Raw genomic sequence first — 18,987 nt, 5'->3', positions numbered from 1 at the left:
ATCAAGACATGCTTTTGCATGTCTGCAAGTACAGGAATTAAACACAAATTTTAAAAAAAATTAAAAATGAATACCTTTTAAGCCGAATGGACCATTTCCGATTAGAGTAATTATTGATGCATTAATGTGTTCATCACTTTAAACACTGCAGCTGCTAAAGGTGGGGCTGATTTCATGACTTACTTGCTTTATATACTGCCGGGAGGCCGAATCTGTAATAATACATCATAATGTATTAGCTGATGTATATTTTGTAGACAGGCTTTAAAGCTGCGACCCTGTAAAGGTTAAGCAGTTATAGAAAATGAATTGAATAAATTGATGGAGGGATTAATAATCTAAATCTGCAAAGTAACTAGCGCCTAAAGTTATGAAATAAATATAATGGAGTAAAACTTCCAATATCCACCTCTGAGATGTTGTGGATTAGAAGTATAAAGTAGTAAACAGTTCAATGGAAATACTCAATAAAAGTGCAAGAACCTCAAAACTAATAGTTGGTTAATTAAATAACTACAGTACTTGAGTTAATGTACATATTCCACCAGCATCTAAAATGACTTTCTGTCTGTTATAGAAATATAAAGAAATCAATAAATAAATAGAGAATTAGCAACATCGACCTTTTAACCCCTGATGTTCCTCTTTACAGCCTCGTGTTGCACTGTTCAAACACACAGCACTTTGTTGACTCGCAGTGGAGATTCCTAAGTATCCAGAGGAAATAAATATGGCAGGCTAAATTTAGGAGGAATATAAAATTTCCGTTTGATGTAATGGTGCAGCCATAAAAAACAAGGCGCCTTGAGTTTGAATATTTAAGCCAGTATAGCAAACATATAGCTCTAAATAAAGGTTGCAATAGGCAGATACAGAATTTATTTGACAGTATTATTTATTAGTTTAAAGCTGCAGTTGGTAGCTTTTTAAAAAAATAACTTATCGAGTCATATTTGCTGAAATAGTCAGTATATTCTGAAACACGATAGTCTGAAAAAAAAAATCATGTCCCTCCTCCTCGTCCTAATGCCTCTAATGGTGTTTGCTAGAATCAGGCTGCAGCGCAGTCAGCAACAACCAATCTGAGCAGAGGATCATCAATCACGTCAATCGATCAATGAACTGCAGTCAAACGGTGAAACTAGGCAGCTGTGATCAAATATGAATCAAGAGTTTGTTCCTGCATTTTCTAGTTTTAACCTCAAATGTTTTCAGAAATGTATTTTAGTGCTAAGTTCAGCCATGAAATGAGAAACTTTGTGACCGTTTTTTCTTTTTTTTTTAACATAAAAAATAGAAAAGAGAAAACTGTTTGTTTGACAGTTTGACTGCAGTTCACGAGCAGTGATTGACATTTTTGACAACTGTGTTAGAGAATCCTCCACTCTGACTGGCTGTTTTTGATCACATACAGTAAGGCCATTACAGACGCTACAAGACAACAGAGTATGACTTTATTTTACAGATTATCTGTCTCATTTCATGCTGTGTAAATATAGAAACAGTGCCGGCAATTAAATAATAGTTATGTTTTATAATAAATACCAACTTCAACTTTAAAGGAAGAAAATCAAGAGTAAAAAAAGTTGATTTATGAGTAAATGATGATCTGCTTTGGCGTACAGCCTCACATGGTGACAGTGAAACGCAGACCTTATTTTAAGTTATTGTACTAATCTTTTGGTGAAGCTAATATTAACAATTCCCCGCAGAGGAGCCTGATGAGAAACAAATGTGCGGACTGTGTTTCGTGGCACAGAGTGGATCCCTGAGCTGTGTGTGCCCAATGGCATGCAGTGTGCGATTACATAACAATAACAGTGAATGTGCAGGCCAAATCCCCCCGAACAAACATTTCATTAATCACATGCTTTAACTGCAATTAAAACTGCACAATGATGCTATTTTAAACAAGCCGGTTATTATATTGCTGCACTGATTTTTATTGTATTATATGAAGCGCTCTTAACTCTGTCAACTTATCTCCACTTTTTGAAATTTTGTCTCGTGCTAACATGTTTCTGCTGCAGAGCTGTGGTTCAGGGGGGTCGAGCTGTCCTGGTTCAAGCTCCCTCACACACTATGTGTTATTTTGTGTTAAGTGGATCAATTTATTGGCTTTTTAACTTCCACTCAATGACCTTTCTCCCGTCATGTCTGTCATGCAATTAGTTAACTAAGCATTTCACATATTTGAGTGTCCTTACAAATTAAAACAACGAATGACATAAAAAGGAGTTTTTTCTTCTTTAGGATGTCTCACAGTGCTTTGCCGTGTTCATACTATGATGATGACACATCAAAGGAGTAAAATACAGCCAGTGTTTAAATGGTGGTCTGCAGTTAACGTTTAGTTACGTTTAAGTTAAGTCAGTTTGTGGTCAGTTTCACACATGATTAGGTCTGTTTACCAGGGAGTAAACCTTTAACACAGCATGAAAAATCACGTGAGTTTCTATTGTTACCAACAAGAAAAGGGACTTTCTGTTCACAGAAGAAGGGCAATTTAATTTACCTGTCTTCTTACCTGTGGACTTATCTTGCTTAATTGGACAACGATAAAGCCACCGTCTTTTAAACAACAGACTCAGGAGGTAATGTCGATATAATATTAGAGAGGATCAGATGAAGCGTACGTGGATCACGCCAAAGGTTTAATGAAACCTGGTCACCTTTTCCTTAGCTATTTTGAAACTCTGTCATATGAAGAATATGTAGATGTCATACATGAATTGTTTAACTCATTCTGATTTGATTTCTTTTGAACATGCAAAAAAGGAAATGGAGAATGTTTTATACAAAATATTTATGTATGTATATATTTATTTTATTGTTTATTTATTTAATTCATTTATTATTATTATTATTATTATTATTATTGTTAAAGTGTAAATAATTTATTTATTCAATTATTTTTTAGATTAGATTAAAAAAATGTTTTCCCTATTTTGGTTGGTGTAAACCTGGATGGGAGGGTGTGAGTAGGCATCTGTGTAAATGACAAACAAGAATGTACATGTTTTCACATGCCAAATTGTTATATTTTGAAAACATAAATAAAGTAAAAACATTTAAAACATTTCTATTGTTACCAACAGGCCATTAAACCTTGCACGCTGTTTATCTGTGGTTAAACTGTTGGTCACAACTACTTTTTTAAGTGAAATTCGCGCCAGAACAGCACCTGAAAATCCCTGAACTGTAACCTATTTTTCTTGTTTTATTTCCTGTTATCTGTTTTTATGTCTTTACTGTATGTAAAAAAACATTTAACAATTTAAAAAAAAACTTTAAGCGCATTTGAATACTCCCTGACGGCTTGTGTTTGTGTCTGTGCCTTCAGATCGATAAGTACCTGTACTCCATGCGGTTCTCTGACGAGACGCTGAAGGACATCATGAACCGGTTCCGCAGGGAGATGGAGAACGGGCTCGGCCGGGACACCAGTCCCACCGCCACCGTCAAGATGCTGCCCACCTTCGTCAGGTCCATTCCTGACGGATCAGGTACAAAAACACATCACTGTAACAAGTAAACGTGCGTGTCTACAGACAGTACACTTCAACATCATCTACTACATCTACATTTAATAATCTACATTTCATAGACACAATTTTAAAACTTTTTCATGTTTTTTCAAGACTCCATTATTAATTTTCAGTGACTATGAAAATAATTCTTTGCACAGCAGAAACTAGGATATTATTATTCTAACTGGGCCAAGCTCACTTTTGATTTCATTCAGAGTTTAAAAACATTGCAATCAGTTTGTGCAGAGAAAAACAGGGATTTGGGGACGCTATAAAGCACTTTATCAAACTCAGGGAGAGTAGCATCTTACAGGAAAACTTTTGACACTTGGTCAGTGGCTTCCTTATTTAATCTTTCAGAGGTCATCATGTTAAGTTTAAGAAATATTCAGCTGGAAGTTAAATATTAGTTAAATATTGAATTACCTGCCACTCCTCAACATCGTTTCCTGGTGTCCTATGACTGAGGGAAACTCTGATGTGTCCCATGCCAACATTTGTCCACTGGTTCAGCAAACAATAGCTAGAAAAGTACAAAAAACATATGAATAATTTGATTAGATTATAATAATTCTTATTATTATTCACTTATATTCAAAGCAGCGAACAGGGCTTCAGTTGAATACACTGGCATAATGAAATAAAAATAATGTACGACAGTATCAAAAATGTAGACAACATTAGCATAAGCATTAAATGTAACTGTGTGTAACATTGATATTTATGTCTTTTATTTTTCATTATTATTATTATTTTTTACTGTAATTGTACGTTGTATTTCTGTGTATCTTGATGTAAATATTCACCTTTTTGTCTTATTTTTTTTTACGATAGCTGTTATAGGATGCACGCTATTGTATGTAACCATGATATATTCTCCTTTTTTCTTCTTTTTCTCCATTAAAAGCCAAACTAGGGACAGGAGTTGGAAACTAGCAATCGCTTTAATCACCATATGTGAAACATCAGTCACTACAGCTTGTTTCTAACAGGCAGAAGTTGTACTATGTGTGCTCCCATCATCCCTGTCAAATAAACTATATAAAAAATACAAAATAATAGACATTGTTTTATGAACATGCAGGAATTTCCACGGCAATACAAACACAGGGAGCGTTACCATTGGAAACAATATCATGAGGATGGCGCAATCTCATTAAGTGCACAGCGATTCATAAATACATAAATAACAACAGTTTAACAAAGAGTCCAGCGTCTTTGTTATGTTGTATACAGTTCTCTCTATACTGTACGCTGGTAAAGCAGCACCTCGTGCATCCTGTTTCTGCCTGTAAACAATGTGCTGATGTGGTGAAACCGTCAGGTCTGCTGCGTGAGGACAGCCTCTTTGTGTTGTGCTCTGGATTTGAACTCAGTAGATCAGTACTGCTTTGGGCCCCGGGGCCTGTCAGTTCACACAGCCTCGTCAAACTCTGTATTCAACTCATAACATGAGCCCGAACCCCTCATAGTGACACTTTTCTTGATTTGGATTTAATGGGAGATTATTTAATTACTTATATCATCCATTAAAAACCTTTTGCACATTAAATAATCATGATTGCGAGTCTGAGGGTTGGCCTGTCATCAGCTAAGGCTTTTTTTTCAGACAGTAGTAACAAACAGAGTATTACATTATGATCATGACTGTGCAGAGCTGATTTTGTTGAAATGGCAATTTCAGCGTCAGAGAGGGTTAAAAACATTTAACTTTTCCTGTGGGGTGATATTCTTCAGGCTCACAATAGACTAAATTTGCTGTTTAATTTAACTCTAAAATAATAATTTGGGATGAATTTAGAAACACCAGGACGCATCGCTCTGTGTCTCATCCAGCCGCTCGCGCTGAGCGCTCATTATTATTACCAGGGGCAGATGTAATGTTTTGGGGGCCCGGGGCCACAAGCACATGACCTAATTTTCAGCCTTTCTCTAACTGGGAATATTGGCAGGCTGTTGGCAGCTATAGGAGAAGTAGGCCGACTCAAAAGTTGTTTTTTTCTTGAATAAAATGATTAATAGCACAGAAGTTTGACAGAAGCTGAAGTCAGAGTCCTGCAGTCAGGAGAGGTCGGCCTATTATCAGCACAATGTGCTTAAATTTACCTGAAGTTTGTTTCAGATGGAGCTTTTAATTTTTATATAACGCTGTAAAGTTTGATAAATAATAATAAATCATATGTTTATTACACTCCAACACACCATGGTCACATGAAACTGTCAGTTAACTATGAGCGAAAAAAACAAACCACAAAAAAAAGAGCAAAAAGCAAAATAATCATTTAATTGTAATTGAAGTAAAATGTTCAATTAATTGTGATATTGATTTAATGTCATGTTCAATGTCTGACAGAAAATAAATATTCATATATATCTTCATATCTTACTTAGGAGTAAAAGGGAACCTTTAAGCTCGACAGAAATAATGATATATATGGATATCAACTGATGTTAAAAAAAAAATATTGCGATAAGACTTATTTCCATATCGCCCAGCCCTGACTGAATGTAATTTAGACATTTTTCGGTAAAGGTGTTAAACTGGAATACACCTGCTGTTATTTGTGTCAGACTGAAGTCACTGTGCCTACAGCTCACCAGCGGCTTTTTTGACACTCAGAGGGAATGCCACTACAAGTTGGATTATTTTAATTTGCTAAATATCCTCAGAGAAACCAAACCACCCCTCATTACAGCTCTTAGATTCACAAAATCAAGAGTTTGATTTGTCAAGCTGCTGCTGTTTGCTGCGTGTGGTTTGTCCCTGTTAGTAAACAGCGGCTGGACACAAAAATAACATCAAGTGGCTGTCAGACATACTGTGGACCGAACAAGGCGAGCGGAGAGCGACGGGCTATACGCTGCCTCCTCTCCCGCCTGCTCCCACGTTATAAATAGCCTCAGGTTAAGACAACTACATGAGGTCAGAGGGATCATGCAAAGGGCAGAGGAGAAAACTGATAAACGTTTGAAAGCCTAATCAGCAGCGGCAGGCATGGCAGGGGAGGATGACTGCGGGATAAACGAAAACTTTACCTCGACTGTAACATGTAGTTCAATAACCGTTAATCCGATCCCTCAGGGCAGACTTTCTTTGTGTCTCAGAAGAGAACAAGTAAATGAAATCAAGGCAAAGCCCTTATGATATTATTTCACAGTCTAATCTAACTACACATTAAGATTACCATGACAAGAAAAGCTAATAATGAAAAAAAGACCAATTTCTCTGTCTGCCTAAATTTTGAGTTCAGTTTTCACTGTGACATTTCAGTCTCTGAGCATCCACTGAAAGTCATAACAGAATATAAAAGTAATTAAAAAGTTGCACGCAGGCGTGTTTTTAGGATATGAGGACATTGGAACGGGTTCCCGAGATATTTTTTCATAAACAAGCTCTATTTTGATGCTCTCTTTTATTGCACTCTGGCACCTTATTAACAACCTTAAAAAAGTTTTTTAAAAACTATTTTTGTTACTTTCCAGATATGAATTGTGATGAGGAAAATATTAGTAGTTGTTAGTGATAAGTATTTAGTATACTTTAAAAATGCTGTTATTAAAAATCTATTAACTACAGATAAGAAAATTGTTAAATGTATGTATTTTTGTTGCTGTTTTTTATTTTTTTTTTTAATTTTATATTTTTTTTTATTCATAGTACGGGGCTCTCCATATTCTCAAAGACATCTTAGATTAAAAACAAAAATAAAATAAAATTAATATAATATAATGAATAAATAAATATATTAAATTGTCAATGATTAAAATAAAGCGAAAATAAAGACAGAAGAGAACAACATTTATGCCACAAAAGGCCAAGATCTCTCAAACAGACCATCACATGTATGTATTTAAGTTAACTATGGTGGAATGTAACTAAACAAAAATACACAATCTCGCAAAAACTTATGCCATATGCATGAACACAGCCAAAATTATCAACAACAAAAAAAAAAAAAGAAAAACGCTCAAATTACGCCAAACAGTCCCAAACAGGGTTAAACTGTTGTATCCAAGGTCACGCTTGACCTTTGTCATATGAGTCACATCCGCCAGCTCCAAAACACAAAGCCAAAACTCACTAATTGGTGCATTCATCCCCTCAAAAGCAGCAAGAGGTTGCTTGTATTTCAGCCAGAAAGGAGTGCGGCGGCCTTAATTATAAAACTACTGCAATAAATACTGAAAGCCCAACATGTATGTAAACCAAGAAGCTCTGAAATACCAGCAGTGAGGTCACAGAAGGACAGATACTGTGAAATGGACACACGCTCTGCAGCCAATCACTAACACTTCTATATGTCAAGCGGCTCACATCTCATACCAGTCAGGTCAGAGAGATAAATAGCTCAATGCAGCAAACACGACAGACATGAACAGCATTGTTATGTCCGGAGGCAGGATGCCCTGGCTATTTTTTTGTAACCGAAAGGTCACAGGTTTGATCTCTGCAACAGTAAATGCACACTGGCTCAGTATCATGTTTGGATCAGAGTCAGATAAATGCCTGAAAGCTAAATCAATCATTTTAATTCAGAATCAGACTGTTTGTAAAGAGAGCTGCAGCACTAAATATCAGAAATGATTCCTATCTTCTAACGTGCACTTACAAATGTGTTAATATTTTAGAGCATGTAATGTCCTGTAGTTTTAAGATAATGGGAAATGTATTACAAGTAACAATTTGTGTGTTCATTTTGGAATAATGATGGAACTCTTTAATTTAATTTGATTTGTTTCAATTAATTTGTATTTGCTCCAGTCATGTAAATGCAATTTTAAAAAAAATTGTTTTGATTTTTTTTATATTATATTATATTATATTTTACACATTCCATGACAAAAAAGGAGCTGGAGGGAAAAAAATCTTATTATACCTGCCCCTTTCTCAAAACACATAAACAAAAGAAAAAGATGGTTTGTCAACTACTGTTACTTAACAAACAACACTTACAGTAAACTCAGGGAGAAAAAATAAATACACACACACACAAAAAACAAAAAAAAAATAAATCAAGAGCCATACACTATAAGTCAGCTTCAACAAGGGAACAGATTTTACTCTGTAGCTTCATATTATTTTGTCTTTATGTCTAACTAATCTATTAACTGAAAAATACTTTTACAGCACTTTAAATCATTCAGTGAAGTATTCAAAAGTTTAATTCTTTTGCTTAAAATTAAATTTTTCGTCTGTGTTCCTCATCCTCTATAAAACAAACAAACAGCTTTTGTGGTAGTACTCTGCTTTTAGCCTCATGCATAAATAATAACGTCTGTAACCCAACTGAATAGGATGTTACGTGAAAGCTTCTCACCACTGAGCGTCAAATTACATTTTGGCTTCTCGCCTGGAGTGAGACTCTACCTCAGCACCTGACTGGTGGCTCTGTTCACAGAAAAGAGGTTGTTGGAAAACCAGCCACAGTGCGTCTTAAAGAAGCATTTCACAGATATAAAGAGGGTTCTCACATAAAACTAGGCCGTCTATGTGGTAGAAAGACGAAAATACTTTTGAAATTAGTGCCACATGACCAGAGAAAATAGAGAAAACGGGCTCTGGCATTTGCTTTTGCTCAAGAGCTAGAAAACCTACAACTACCAGAATGCATTGCACTGCAGCCAGAAAGGTGTGTCTCTTGATCGTAGTCTGTTGTTCATAAAATGCAGCAGTTTTCTTTCTTTGCAGCAGGCGTTCAGACCTTTCGCAAGCTGGTTTGATATCTTTTGAAAACATGGAAAAAAGGCTCAAAAACCAACTTGTAAAGAAATACCCCACAAATTGCAAGAAATCAGTGAAAAGTGACAAGAAAATGACGTGAAAATTAGTGTTTAAAAAAGGCTAAAGGCAGAGAAAAAATGTATGCATGTTTTTTGGGGGGGTTTCAGCACATTTACAGGTCATTTTCCTGTTTGTCTTTGTTTTTTAACTTTATTTTTTGTTGCTTATTTTCTGAGAATTTTCTTGTAATTATTTTTATTAATTTCTTGCAAATTTGTGGGCAATATCTAATCTAGCTGCTCACTGCCTTCGCGTCATGTTTTTCAACTAAATCAAACTAAATCAAACCTATTAGCTATTAAAACTATTAAGTTTCAAATGTAGGTTATCTGTAAGTTAGTTGTAGTGAGTGTGTTTTTTATATACTCATGTCACAGATCTAGATTCTGTAGACAAACCGCCATAATTACATCGCAGCAATGTTTTGACAAGAGTACGGGCCCCTCTGCAAGCCAAGTCTGTAATTTTTGTCAATCTCATTACCCACAAAACTTTCGTCTGTCATTAAAGTTTTAAGAACAGGTTTGATTTTCTGCGTTTTTTCGTGTCCGTTAAAATCTGTTTGACGGAGAAGCAGTGAAGAAAATGTGATGTTACCTGTGAGACACATAAATCTGCAACTAGAGAAAGGAACAGGCTGCAGAGCATCATTTCATAACTCAGACAGCTGACTTTCAACAAGTCAGACGGTAAAATTCAGGAGGATGACGATGACGGGAGCACAGAGGATAAAGACTGTTCAAAGACAGAGTGGAGGCAGAGGGAGGAAGAGAGTAGAAATAAGCAAATGTGTCTTTACATTTTGTCAAGTTTTGCAGATTTCAATGTAAAAAGAACAATAAAATGCATCAGACTCAGAGTGCCAGGTTTCTGTATTTGACCATTTTTAGTACAGATTAAAAATTGCATATGAAAAACTTGCTCAAAAGCATAAAGAGAGCACACAAATAACATCTGCATACAGTAGGTCCTTCTAATTTTACGGCAAAATTTCAATCCAAAAGATCTTCCCCAGGCAACTGAAACTTTGTGCCCTGCAGTGATTTTTTTTCTTGCATCAGAGTATTTTCGACTCTTACGGAAGCACTGAGTGAAGCATGCTGTGCTGATAAATATCCTTTTATGGGAGTGCAGTCACAACTGTAAACATTTGCAGTTTACATTTTCTTACTATTAGACATCATTCTTACAGTTACTCACAGCATGAGCTCCGTGGTGCATGCTGTGCACAATGTTTTTTTACATTTTAATGGAATGTCGGGTTTGTTTTCCAATTACGATGGATTCTGGGAGCATAAAAACTGCCGCCAGTGGGCTTTAATGGAAAAAAGTGACAGAAGTTTTTTGTGGTCCAAGAACTTCATTGTTTTTAACTGAACAATACGTGTATTTTTTTTTAATATTCAAATTTTCAAAATGTCATTAACTGCTCTTTAAACTCTTTAGACAATTATGTCCAAAACAGAGTTGTACATCATCTTGAGTCCTCAGAAGTTTACATTTTGGACACGCTCACCTACCAGCAGTACATTTTGATTTGATGGTGCTTGTTGGCCCCAATTTCATCTCTGCCTTAAATTTCAATTCATATTTTAATACACATTAATGATATATTTCGAGGCGAGCAAATATAAAGCAGTTTGTTTTCTGTATTTATTTTTTTTAATAGGTAAGATTAAATAAAACTTTATTTATACCAAGGGAAACCTGTGAAGCCGTTGCAATACCAAGAAGGACTGCAACTAAATAGAGTGCAAAATATAAATAACATAAATATATAATATAAAATAATATAAAAAAATATAATATAAAATATAAATTTTTCTTCCACTGTGACAGAAAAGGGGGACTTCATCGCTCTGGATCTCGGCGGCTCAAACTTTCGGATCCTGCGGGTCAAAGTGACGCAGGACAAAAAGCAGCCGGTTCAGATGGAGAGTCAGGTCTACGAGACCCCCGATGACATCATCCATGGCAACGGGACACGGGTAAACACAAACACTCCCCCCCAAACTCCCTCCCTCTCTGTCTCCCTTTTCCTTTATCTCCCCCCTTTCTTTCCCACCACTCTCTGTACATCTCTCTCTCTGTCTCCCCCTTTTTCTTTCCGTCCCTCTCCTCACCCCATCTTTCTCTCTCTTTTTGCCCCTTATTTATCTCGCTCTCCCCCCTGCCCCCCCCTTTCGCTCTCTCTCTCTCCCCATCTCACTCTCTGTCTCTTTTTTCTCTCTCCCCTCTAACATCCCATCTTTCGCTATCTAGATCCCTCTCCCCTTTCTTTCTTTCCCTTCCTCTCCTTTTCTTTTTCTCTCCCTCTTTCTCCCCGTCTATTTCTCTTCCTAACTTTCTCCCCTCTCTCTCCCCTACCCACTTCATTCTCTCTGTCTCCCCTTTTCCAAACCCATCTTTCTCTCTCTCACTCTCTCCCCTTCTTTCTCTCATTCTGTCTACTCTCTCCCCCTTTCTTTTTCTCTCCCTTTCTGCCCCCTCGATTTCTCTCCTTACCTCTCTCCCCCTCTCCACCTTTCTCCCCTTCTCTCCCCCTTCATTCTCTCACTCTCCCCTCTCTTCCCCATATCTCCCTCTCCCTCTTTCTCCTCCATTTCTTTCTCTCCCCAACCCCCCACCTCTTTCTCCCTCTTTTTCTCTCTCTGTCCCCCCTCCTGATCCCATCTTTCTCTTAATCTTTGTCTTCTCTCTGTTTCTTTTTCTCTCCCTCTTTCTCCCCCCTTCTCTCCCTACTTCCCCACCTCTTTCTCCCCCCGTCTCCCCCCTCTCCAGCCCCTGTCCTTCTCTCACTCTGTCTTCTCTCTCCCCATCTCTCTCTCCCTATTTCTTTTTCTCCCCCTCTCTTTCTCCCCCCTTAAATTTTGTCTTTTGTCTCGAGAACACGTGTGAGTGTAAAGTCGGTTTTTGACGGTTTTGTTTTTTCCTAAACAGCTCAGCTCATATTTTACAGAAACCAGACGTGTTCAGATAATCTGTCCGTCCGTCCACACCGTGTTTTAATCCACATCGTCACAAACACACCACGACCCGAGGTCACACGCTCGACTGTTTCCACCCAAAACACTCCATGTCTGTGTCTGACCTCCGCACACAGTTCGGTTGTACTCGAGGTCAGGCGGAGGATCAATACGTGTAAAACGACCCCCTGACTGACGGCGAGTAAAGACGGCGAAGCCAGAGCGGACGCTGACCTTCACTGAACTTGTAGGGAACAGCTGGCGGCCGTATTGTAACTCGATAACCAAAACATGAGAGACTGTCTGAGGCCGTGTGATTGGTCCAGAGCACAGACGCGCACAGACAGATGCTGTCTAATGAAATGTCCAAGGGACAGCTGTCCAGAAACGTAACGAGCTCTGTGGACACGTTTTTGTTAACAAAGAGGTTTGTTTTAAAGGAGAGTGTTTCGGTAAATTTTATAAATATGAAGCAAAACAGCCTTCAACACAGTGAAACACATAAAAATGTAGCTGCTTTATACATTTAATCAGAAAGTCTTTAATGTGGAGCTGAGATTTAGTTACCAGCTAGTAAGCTAACTAAAACTGACACCGCCTAACGCACCAAAAAATCCTATTTTCAGAAAATTATTAAAGCTTTAAAAGAGGTTTGGGGTTAATTTATGGTCACTGTGGAGACTCTTTGAGCAGCTGTGGCGGGTTGGTTGGTTATTAGGTTTTTGGTTTGTTTGACAATTATTTTTCAATTGGTTGTTTTATATTAATTTTTGAATAAGATAGTTAAGAAAAAGATTTGATTGTTGTTGGGTTTTTTTTTTTCTTATTTTATTTTATTTTTTTATTTGAAGGTTTTGAATTTTGATTAAATGATTATCTTTTTATTATTAGTGTTAATAAAGTTGCATTTTTGTATTATCTCTTTTTTAAATGTGTTTTCTTATTCATTTATTTTATTGATTACTATTATATATATATATATATATATATATATTATATATAATTTTTATTACTGTTTGCTTCTCTTGTCATGTAATGTTGTGTTGTCTTGGACCCAGGAAAGACCATAATTTTTTTGATATTTTTAAAATAATTCTCCCTCATTTTTTATGACTAATTTTAAGGTTATTTTGTTCATAAACTTTTACTAATTTCTTGCAATTTGTGAGACATACCATGCCAAGTAAATCATTGCCTTTTTTCCACAATTCATTGAAAGAAAAATTCCTCGGGTTTCAATGAGGTAACTACCTTATGGGAGGCGTCCAAACGCAGCACAAGAAAACTGACGTCAAACTAGGTCATAAGGGGTTAAAATGATGGATTATGAGACCAGCTCTCAAAGAAATGCATCAAATGTTTAATATAACGTTGGACAAAGGTTTTTTGTCTGTCACTCTTTCTATTCTTTCGTTCTTCAGTGTAAAAGTCTCGTTTCTGTCTGCAGCTCTTTGGCCATGTTGCAGATTGCCTGGGCGACTTCATGGAGAAGCAAAAAATCAAGGATAAAAAACTCCCTGTGGGATTTACGTTCTCCTTCCCCTGTGCCCAGTCCAAACTCGACGAGGTAAACACCAACACAAATGTGATGTATACTGTAGTTCAATGTTAGAGGGATAACTGCCATCAACCTTAAGACTATTGTCATTTTTTAAATATTTTAGTGAGTTGTTTGTTTCTTTTGTCAAAATTTGATGCTGCAAGATCAAATGTGACATTGATGCGTATGATTTTGATCTTGTGGAGTCAAAATGTGTAAAATATAAGTAAGCAAATTGTGGCATATTTTAGAAAATTACCTTTGCAAATGTTTGCTTTTTCAGAAAATATAAATGTTAATGTAACTGTGCTCTTAGTGTCTTTAGGAGGAAGCGCTGTAGGAAAGAGATACCGTGATTTGAATAGCAATGGTGGTTCGTTTTGGACACGCCAAGCCGGTCTAACAGTAAAGTTTGTCCTTGCGCTTGTTTTATAGGCGGTCTTAATAACGTGGACAAAGAAGTTTAAAGTCAGCGGTGTAGAAGGAATGGATGTTGTGAGTCTTCTCAACAAGGCCATCAAGAAGCGAGGCGTAAGTGTGCTTTTTTTTTTACCTAAAACATTTGCATACAAAACAAAAAAAGGAATTTTCTACATGGTTTCATTGTTTGATTCATTTTAAAATACACTAACTGTTGTGATTATTTCAATAGTCAAAATATATTTTAAAGAGAAAATGATGTTGCTTGTTCCAACAATGATATATGTGTATTTTTTGATTTGGTTTTGAGTTGAACATCATTTTGTTTTTTCAGGACTATGATGCCGACATCATGGCGGTGGTGAATGACACAGTTGGCACTATGATGACCTGCGGATTTGACGATCAGCGCTGTGAAGTCGGCATCATTATAGGTAAAAACACAGACTAGTAGAGACATTAAGCTGTGAAGTGACAGGCAGTTGTCTGACCTAAAAAAACATCACATTATGTCTTAATGTTTTATGTTATTTTCATAATTACACATGTAAAGTTACACATTTTTCTGTTTTCATTTTAATACTAAGTTTGTGTTTTTGTCTTGGTCTGAGTGCTGATTTGATTTATAGTATTTGTCTTCATCCTGTCATGGCTTCTATTTCACTTATTACTGACGCTTTTGTTTAATCTCCACTGAATTAACCTGCTATTACTATTACTGTCTTTTTAACTATTTGAAAAAAATCAATTTACAGATTGTGGAAAAAATACACTGACTAGTAAAGCTCCTTCAATGAGCAAATTAAGTCGATTATGCAAAATGATGTAAGAAAATAAACTTCACTGTGGGCCGGTGCTGCATTCTGTGGGAAAGAAATGACGCTCTCATAAAATCAGTTTTGAAATCTTTTTTTTTTAACTCTTTGAGACCTGAGAAAATTGGCTTGATGTCTTTCAGAAACATTAGGAAAAAGACAATGAGCAACTAGAAGAGATGACCCAAAAAAAACTGTAAAAAGTTAAAGAAAATTACCTTAAAATTAGAGGGGAAGCAAAACTAACAAAAATAAAGTAAAAGAAGAAAGGAAATTACATGAAAAAAAGTGCTTAAAAATAATAATTCTGTAAAATAATTTTATATATATACTTATAATTGTAAACGTTTTTCTCTAGCTTTTTTAAAAATAATGCTACAAATATTTTCCTTTTTCTTGCATTTTGCAATTTGCAGGGCAGCTCTTGCTAAGTTTCTCATTGCTATTTTCCCAAAGTTTAAAAAAAAAAAGCATACCAATTTGCTCAGGTTTGAGAGTCGAAATGCTTGTTAAGGCGTCTGAATGCAGCACAAGAAAAGTGATGTCGATCAAGGTTTCAAAGTTTTAAAAAAGACCAAGTAAACGCATATATCCAAAGCACCTTTCAGCTCTGTAATCGCAGTTCTACATGTGGGGGCGCCAAAGATATTTAGCATCATGAGCATCAGTGTCCCTGCGGAGCTCCACAGAGCAAAAGTCATGCAGCTCTGCGTCCTTTCAGGGACGGGAACAAACGCCTGCTACATGGAGGAACTGCGTCACATTGACCAGGTGGAAGGAGACGAAGGCCGCATGTGCATCAACACCGAGTGGGGTGCCTTCGGGGATGACGGGTCCCTGGAGGACATTCGCACAGAGTTTGACCGTGAGATCGACAGGGGCTCCATCAACCCCGGGAAACAGCTGTAAGACGGTCCTTCACTGCTTTATTTATTTATTCAAGTTTTAGTCTTTATGTCCTGCTTGAGAAAACATGGAGACACTACAGACTGACTTTTCAAAAAAGCCACACTAGATATGATTTTTTTTTTAACCCTTTGATACCTGAGCATATTGACTTGATTTCATAAAAAAAGAAACAAAAATAAGAAATAAAGAAATAAAATAAAAACAAAAAAAGGGGGAAAAATACCTCAAGAGAGAGCTAAAAATTCTATATTTTTTTCTTTTTATGTAATAAAATACTAAGCATATTATAAAAAGAATTATGAATATAGTTTCTAGACAATTTTTCCTGTTTTGTTGGGGTTTTTTTTGAGAATTTCTAAAAATCCCTGCAACGAATTTTCAAATAACTTCCTCATCACCTTTTACATATTATTTTACAGTTTTGTCAGCGTTTTTGAAAGAAATCAAACCAGTTTTCTCAAGTTTCAGAGGTTTAAATGTTTGTGAAAGGCTTCTGAATGCAGCACAATTTCGACCCAGGTGTTAAAGGGTTAAAATATGCTGCTTTGAATTAAATTTAGGACCAAATTTACAATAACCAAAACTGAAGAAAAAAAACATGGATTTACAACAGTTGGGTTGGAAACAATTCTGCATAAATGTTTAATGCAACATAAAAAAAATGTTTTTTGGGGGAAATACCCAGCATTTTTGGCAAGTTTGTCATGACAATGGTGCGTGTCTCACTCTGAATGTTGGATTCCACTGCCCTAATCTCCTGCGTGTTGAGTTTGGATAAACTGGTTGCACAAAATACAACAAGTTATGTATGCACTGTTGTGTTTCAGCTGCAGACATGCTGCAAAATCTTGGTTTAATGGCCATTTTTTGTAGTATTTGCACTTCCCCATGTTGTCCAGGGTCTGCTCTAAGCATCCCGACCAGAAACAAAATATGAGTGTTGTTAGTTGGAGGCATTTGGGATTTTTTTTAAATAGATGACAGCAGTTATTGTGTGATTCTACAATGTAGAGAAAAAAATTATTCATAAAATCCTGCCTCCCTTGTCTTAGCATTTTTCACCCTTTGAAACCTAAGTTAACTGATTTCATTCATAAACTTATGGGGAAGACAATAACCTACATATTTAGACATGGTCCAAAAATAAGCAAACAATTAGAAAAAAGTTAAACGAAAAATACCTGAAAATAACCACAAATAAGCCAACAATCAAAGAAGAAAATAACCTAGGAAAAGTGCTGAAAAAAATAAGTAACTTAATTAATTGATTAATAATAATAAATAAATAAATATATGTATAATTCTGTATATTATAAACATAATTTTAAGTATACAATTATTTTAAATATAAATACAGTTTTCTGGACATTTTCCCCTTTTTTCGATTATTTTCTAAAAATCTCACCCTTTTTTTTAAAAACAAATTTTAGGTAAAATTTCTTTCTTCTTTGCTTTTTCTTCGTTTTCAAAAGAAACCAAACCAATTTGCTCAGTTTTCAAAGGGTTAAACAGCCTGTAAAAGGTGTCTGAATGCAGCACGAGAAAACTGATGTCGATCCAAGTTTTGAAAGGTTAAGACGTTATTTTTAGATCAATGAATTCATTGACTTCTTGAGGACTTTTCAAGTGTCGGCAGGAAAAACTTAATCATACCAAATCATAAACAGGTTATTCACGTCCCTGTAACTGCTCTTGCAGAATACTCCTCAAACTGAAACATAGCGCATGCAATGTAAAAAAGGGATACAAAGACAAACTTTAAAGGACATTATGCAGCTCATTTGCTTTATGACTAACCTTTTATCTGTGCATGTAAATGTATATCAGCACATACAGTACGCAGTAATCAGACTCTTAGTTATGTAGCTGCGTTTTCTACACTGAAGCACTGATTTTCTTTATAGTGGTCATGCAACAGGAGCATGTTCCTTGTCTTTCTGTTTTTATCCCGAAAGAGCAACATTCACACTACAGACTGAGAAAGAGGTCGAAGGTCGTCTAAAAACTGAATCCTGCCGAGCAACAGCAGCGTGTCAGCTCTACTGTCAGTCTTTGAAGAGAAGATGGGATGACTAACGCAAACTGTATCTATGTACCTAAACTAAAAAAGCTGCTGTGTTTTCTCCGCGTTCAGGTTTGAAAAGATGGCCAGTGGGATGTACATGGGAGAGCTGGTTCGACTCATCCTGGTGAAAATGGCCAAAGAGGGGCTCCTGTTTGAAGGACGGATAACACCCGAGCTCCTCACAAAAGGAAAGATTGAGACAAAACATGTTTCCGCCATTGAAAAGTAAGTAAAAAAAAAATAAATCTTGTCTTTTCCAATAAAAACATTTTTGCATTAAATTTCTTTCAGAAAACAAAAAGCTTGTTTTCACCTTTAAAAGCTGATACAGACTAGAGGATTTTCAAATCTTAACCGCTTTTTTAAAACGTGGGAGACTACAGGTATGATGACGGATTTAAACGATTTTTAATGTTATCGTTTGAACGCATTCGGTCAGCTCATGAGACCACACACTTGTCATTTCTAGATAGGATTTCACGGTGGTGATTCGGATCTCACAGAATCTCGTGTGATCAAACGTGTCTTGTTTTGCAGCGAAAAACCAAAACATGAGATAACAAAAAGTTATGGATCAAGGCTGATTAGACAGAGTGAGCATGGATTAAACATTTCGCAGCGTGAGTTGTTGTTGTCTGTCGCTGCCCGCCGTGTTTTTGAGCTGTACATGTGTGCAATATCTGTTTGGTGACGCTTCCCAGTCTCCTCGCTCTCAACGGCTATTGCAGATTTCCGCTCAGTATTCCATCTGAGCAGACAATCGTAAATATCAAACATGTTTTCGAGATCGCAGAGGCTCCAACACAGTCGGTAACATTAAGATTATTTCAATAACCCCTCACACAATTATTTGGAGAGATAATCGGTTCTGACCAGCCCCAAATTGGGAACACCGCCTGATTGGTGTAAGGGGCAAATCGGGCCCAAAACTGGCCCAATTATGCTCTAGTGTGAACCAGC

General features: G+C 36.4%; 1 protein-coding gene across 1 annotated transcript in view; it reads left to right on the top strand.

Moving 5' to 3' along the window:
- The window catches only part of LOC121942360 (hexokinase-1-like), a 34,779-nt gene that overhangs the window by 1,767 nt on the left and 14,025 nt on the right, over positions 1-18,987 (top strand). The window contains exons 2-8 of the mRNA XM_042485545.2: positions 3,344-3,506; positions 11,152-11,300; positions 13,726-13,845; positions 14,254-14,349; positions 14,573-14,672; positions 15,775-15,958; positions 18,097-18,252. Of these exons, the coding sequence (XP_042341479.1) occupies positions 3,344-3,506; positions 11,152-11,300; positions 13,726-13,845; positions 14,254-14,349; positions 14,573-14,672; positions 15,775-15,958; positions 18,097-18,252 (968 nt within the window). The remainder of the gene's footprint in view (positions 1-3,343; positions 3,507-11,151; positions 11,301-13,725; positions 13,846-14,253; positions 14,350-14,572; positions 14,673-15,774; positions 15,959-18,096; positions 18,253-18,987) is intronic.

This window comes from Plectropomus leopardus, chromosome 3, assembly GCF_026936395.1.
Source record: "Plectropomus leopardus strain MGB_pleo_1.0 chromosome 3, ASM2693639v1, whole genome shotgun sequence".
In the NCBI taxonomy this organism is placed as follows: Eukaryota; Metazoa; Chordata; class Actinopteri; order Perciformes; family Serranidae; genus Plectropomus; species Plectropomus leopardus.
This window is presented reverse-complemented; position numbering and strand designations above follow the sequence as displayed.